The sequence below is a fragment of the Lingula anatina genome, chromosome 4 (genome assembly GCF_051362555.1).
Source record: "Lingula anatina isolate TDL-2025a chromosome 4, LinAna3.0, whole genome shotgun sequence".
Lineage (NCBI taxonomy): Eukaryota > Metazoa > Brachiopoda > Lingulata > Lingulida > Lingulidae > Lingula > Lingula anatina.
The window spans coordinates 4,688,610-4,693,153 of NC_141770.1; the positions used below are offsets into that span (position 1 = coordinate 4,688,610).

The 4,544-nt window shown below is 44.3% G+C and overlaps 1 protein-coding gene across 1 annotated transcript; it reads left to right on the forward strand.

Annotated features, from left to right (window-relative positions):
* Positions 1–754: 754 nt before the first annotated feature.
* On the forward strand, positions 755–4,111 carry LOC147762114 (uncharacterized). The gene is made up of 2 exons (XM_087011789.1): positions 755–2,744; positions 3,215–4,111. Exon 1 carries the CDS (start codon positions 1,260–1,262, stop codon positions 1,722–1,724), a length of 465 nt encoding a protein of 154 aa, XP_086867915.1. The 5' UTR covers positions 755–1,259; the 3' UTR covers positions 1,725–2,744; positions 3,215–4,111.
* The last annotated feature ends 433 nt before the right edge of the window (positions 4,112–4,544 follow it).

Consider the following 4,544-nt stretch of genomic DNA (forward strand, 5'->3'; position numbering starts at 1 on the left):
GGCAGTCTCAGTGGTCTTGCCATGATGCTGGCAGACTTGGTTGTCCTGCCAGAGTTCTGGCAGATTCGGCTGTCCTGTCATTCTGATGGCAGGTTCGGCTGTCCTGCCATGAAACTGGCAGTCTAGATTGTCCTGCCATGTTCTGGCAGTCTGGGTTGTCCTGCCATGTTCTGGCAGTCTCAGTGGTCTTGCCATGATACTGGCAGACTTGGTCGTCCTGCCAGAGTTCTGGCAGATTCGGCTATCCTGTCATTCTGATGGCAGGTTCGGCTGTCCTGCTATGAAACTGGTAGTCTAGATTGTCCTGCCATGTTCTGGCAGTCTGGGTTGTCCTGCCATGTTCTGGCAGTCTCAGTGGTCTTGCCATGATGCTGGCAGACTTGGTCGTCCTGCCAGAGTTCTAGCAGATTCGGCTGTCCTGTCATTCTGATGGCAGGTTCGGCTGTCCTGCCATGAAACTGGCAGTCTAGATTGTCCTGCCATGTTCTGGCAGTCTCGTTTGTCCTGCCATGTTCTGGCAGTCTCAGTGGTCTTGCCATGATGCTGGCAGACTTGGTTGTCCTGCCAGAGTTCTGGCAGATTCGGCTGTCCTGTCATTCTGATGGCAGGTTCAGCTGTCCTGCCATGAAACTGGCAGTCTAGATTGTCCTGCCATGTTCTGGCAGTCTCGGTTGTCCTGCCATGTTCTGGCAGTCTCAGTGGTCTTGCCATGATGCTGGCAGACTTGGTTGTCCTGCCAGAGTTCTGGCAGATTCAGCTGTGCTGCCATTCTGATTGCAGTCTCAGCTGTCCTGCCTTGAAACTGGCAGTCTGGGTTGCCCTTCCATGTTCTGGCAGTCACAATTGTCCTGCCATGTTTTTGTTAATCTTGATTGTCCTGCCAAGGTGCTGGTAGAATCGGTTGTCCAGTCATGATGCTGGCAGACTTGGTTGTCCTGCCATGATGCTGGCAGTTTAGGTCATCCTGCCATGACATTGGCAGTCTCGGTTGTCCTGCCATGACATTGGCAGTCCCGGTTGTCCTGCCTTGACATTGGCAGTCTCGGTTGTCCTGCCATGACATTGGCAGTCTCGGTTGTCCTGCCATGACATTGGCAGTCCCGGTTGTCCTGCCATGACATTGGCAGTCTCGGTTGTCCTGTCATGACATTGGCAGTCTCGGTTGTCCTGCCATGACATTGGCAGTCTCTGTCGTCCTGCCATGACATTGGCAGTCTCGGTCGTCCTGCCATGACACTGGCAGTCCCGGTCGTCCTGCCATGACACTGGCAGTCTGGGTGGTCCTGCCATGTTCTGGCAGTCTGGGTGGTCCTGCCATGACACTGGCAGTCTGGGTGGTCCTGCTATGTTCTAGCAGTCTGGGTGGTCCTGCCATGTTCTGGCAGTCTGGGTGGTCCTGCCATGATACTGGCAGTCTGGGAGGTCCTGCCATGTTCTGGCAGTCTGGGTGGTCCTGCCAGGATGCTGGCAGTCTGGGAGGTCCTGCCATGTTCTGGCAGTCTGGGTGTTCCTGCCATGACACTGGCAGTCTGGGTGGTCCTGCCATGTTCTGGCAGTTTGGGTGGTCCTGCCATGATGCTGGCAGTCTGGGAGGTCCTGGCATGTTCTGGCAGTCTGGGTGGTCCTGCCATGATGCTGGCAGTCTCGATGGTCCTGGCATGTTCTGGCAGTCTCAGTTGTACTGCCATGTTCTGGCAGTTTTCAATGGTCCTGCCTTGTTCTAGCAGGCCCGGCTGTCCTGCCATGATGCTATGTTAGGTCCAGTCATATTCTCATTATTATACATTATTATACATTATTATACCTGTAGAAAAAATCATACTTAAGCATGGTCTGAACACTGTCATTTTTGCAGATGACACACAAGTATATATGACATGCAAAAGCAACCAGTCTGCAACAATCACTTCTATGGAGGCTTGTCTTGCAGAGTTTTCGAGAATGGATGAAGGCGAACATGTTGGCTTTAAATAATACTAAGACTGAGTTGATATGGTTTACATCAAGTTCAAGGCAAGTAGGAAAAATGCAGCAAATGCCAGCATTGCATAGGAGATGTTCTTATAAAACCATCTAGTTCTGTAAAAGATCTGGGAGTTGCCATCGATAGAAATGGCACTGTGGGGAAGCATGTATCTGAAGTGTGAATATCAGCATCTTATGCACTATTGGAAAAGTAAGGAAAGTGTTAAATAACAAATCCACTGAAAAATTAGTAAATGCATTTAAATCATCAAGATAAGTCTCAGTTATCCTGCCATGATGCTGGAAGTCTCGACTGCCCTGCCATGAAGCTGGCAGTCTCGCTTGGCTTGCCATGTTCTGGCATTTTTCGGTGGTCCTGCCTTGATGCTGTGTTAGGTCCAATCCTGTTTTCATTATACATGTTACCTGTAGAAGATATACTTAAACATGGTCTGAACACTGTCATTTTTGCAGATGACACAAGTCTATATTACATGCAAGAGCAACCAGTCTGCAACAATCACTTCTATAGAGGCTTGTCTTGCAGAGATTCGAGAATGGATGAATGTGAACATTTTGGCTTTAAATGATACTAAGGCCAAGTTGATATGGTTTACATCAAGGTTCAAAGCAGATAGGAAAAATGCAGCAAGTACCGACATTTGCATAGATGGCATCTAGTTCTGTAAAAGATCTGGTAGTTACCCTCAATGAAAACGGCACTGTAGGGAAGCATGTATCTGAAGTGTGTAAATCAGCATCTTCTGCACATTAGAAAAGTAAGGAAAGTGTTCAATAACAGAACCACTGAACAATTAGTAAATACATTTAAATCATCAAGATAAGATTACTGCAAGTCTCCTCTTTGGTACATATGACTATCATACTAAAAATTATTTAGTTATTCAAAACTCAGCTGCAAGACTGGTTTGTCAGATAAAGTGCAATATCTGTGCACACCATGTCACTCCCATTCTGAAAGGATTACACTGGCTGCCAGTGAAGCCATGAAGCTAGCAGTCTCAGTTGTCGAGCCATGTTCTGGAAGTTTCAGTCGTCCTGCCATGATGCTGGCAGTCTCACTTGTCTTGCCATGTTTTGGCAGTCTCTGTTGTCCTGCCATGATGCTTGCAGTCTGGGTTATCCTGCGATGCTCAAATTACAAAACCAGCTCTATAGGATTATTATTTTTTCATTAAATTTATAGTATTTTTACTAAAATCAGTTTTACCTGCTGTGTATTTTTCAGGGAGTGGTTACAAGGCAGCAAGAGTATGGTATAGAGCTGTTATCCAGGATTAATTAGTGATTCATGTCATCCAGTGATTCATGTCTAGATGTCTTACCAGTACACCTGTGGCAGAGTACCCCAGTACATCTACCACTGCCCTTGGCTCTACAGACAGCAAACTGATGAATTCACCCCTACTCCCAAGCAGCCACCTTTGCCCCTGTTCTCATTTGGACTCCATATGTTGTGATATAGTTAATGTGATCCCAGTCTACCAGACAGCAGCACCATCAGTCTAGCCAGCAAACAAAGCCACATGTTATCCTTCCCACCTTACTCAACTGCAGGCAATCTGTCAATAGAGAGTGCAGTGAAAAAAATTACAAATGGTTTAAAATTAGCATTTAATATGTTGTATGCATTTTCATCTGAGAACAAAATTATTAAAGGCATTTCTTTGTCTGCATTATACATGGTACTAGACAGTACCAGAAGCGATATACCTGAATTTCTTTTTATATTCCTCCAATGAAATTCAGATTATGTATTTGTAAAAACACATCAGCTTATTAGCTCTTGGTAGTTTTCATGCAGCATGGTTTTGGTTGAAATAAAATTTCTCCTCGTGTACTCTTAAATATGAATCTGTACTTAAGTGTGAAGCCGTGTACCTGAAGCTGAATGACTTTGATGGCTACAGTGTACAGCTCTTCATATCTTTTGTGATCTTATGTGGGCAGTTTGCCTCTATGACATGAACAATGAACAGTTCACTTAATGATGTGATATTCATATAGACCAATATATTTCTTGATCATAAAGTTTGTTTATATTGCATAATTTAGTCTTTTACAAAGCCTTTTCTGTTTTTTTTACTTACAGTAATGAATAAACTTAGAATAGTTATCTCTGAAAGGAACATGTTGATGGTTTTCTTTGTCATTTCCTGGGTAAAGTAAGAAAAGGCAACGTGCACTATTTAACACACATTGGTACAATGTACTGCAGTGAAGATGTAGATGGCATCCTTTTCAAATTGATTGATTTTTATACCATTTAGGTGCAGTCTTCTGTTGAGCATATTTGTAATTTGAGTGTTTAAAAACACTGTTCTGTTGATTTTGAGTTTATTTCTCTTGAACAACCTCGAAACAATGAAGGGAAACATTATTGCAAGTATTTTTAATTTGTGTGAAATAAAATGCAGTTTTAGTACAGCCCGGGAGCCACCAGCTCATATGACGGTTATTTAGGAAAATACTAGATTTGGCCTCGTTTTCAAAAAGGGAGCGGATATCTCTAAGAAAAAATGGCGTGAGAAGGCATTGAGACAGGTAAGATGTACATG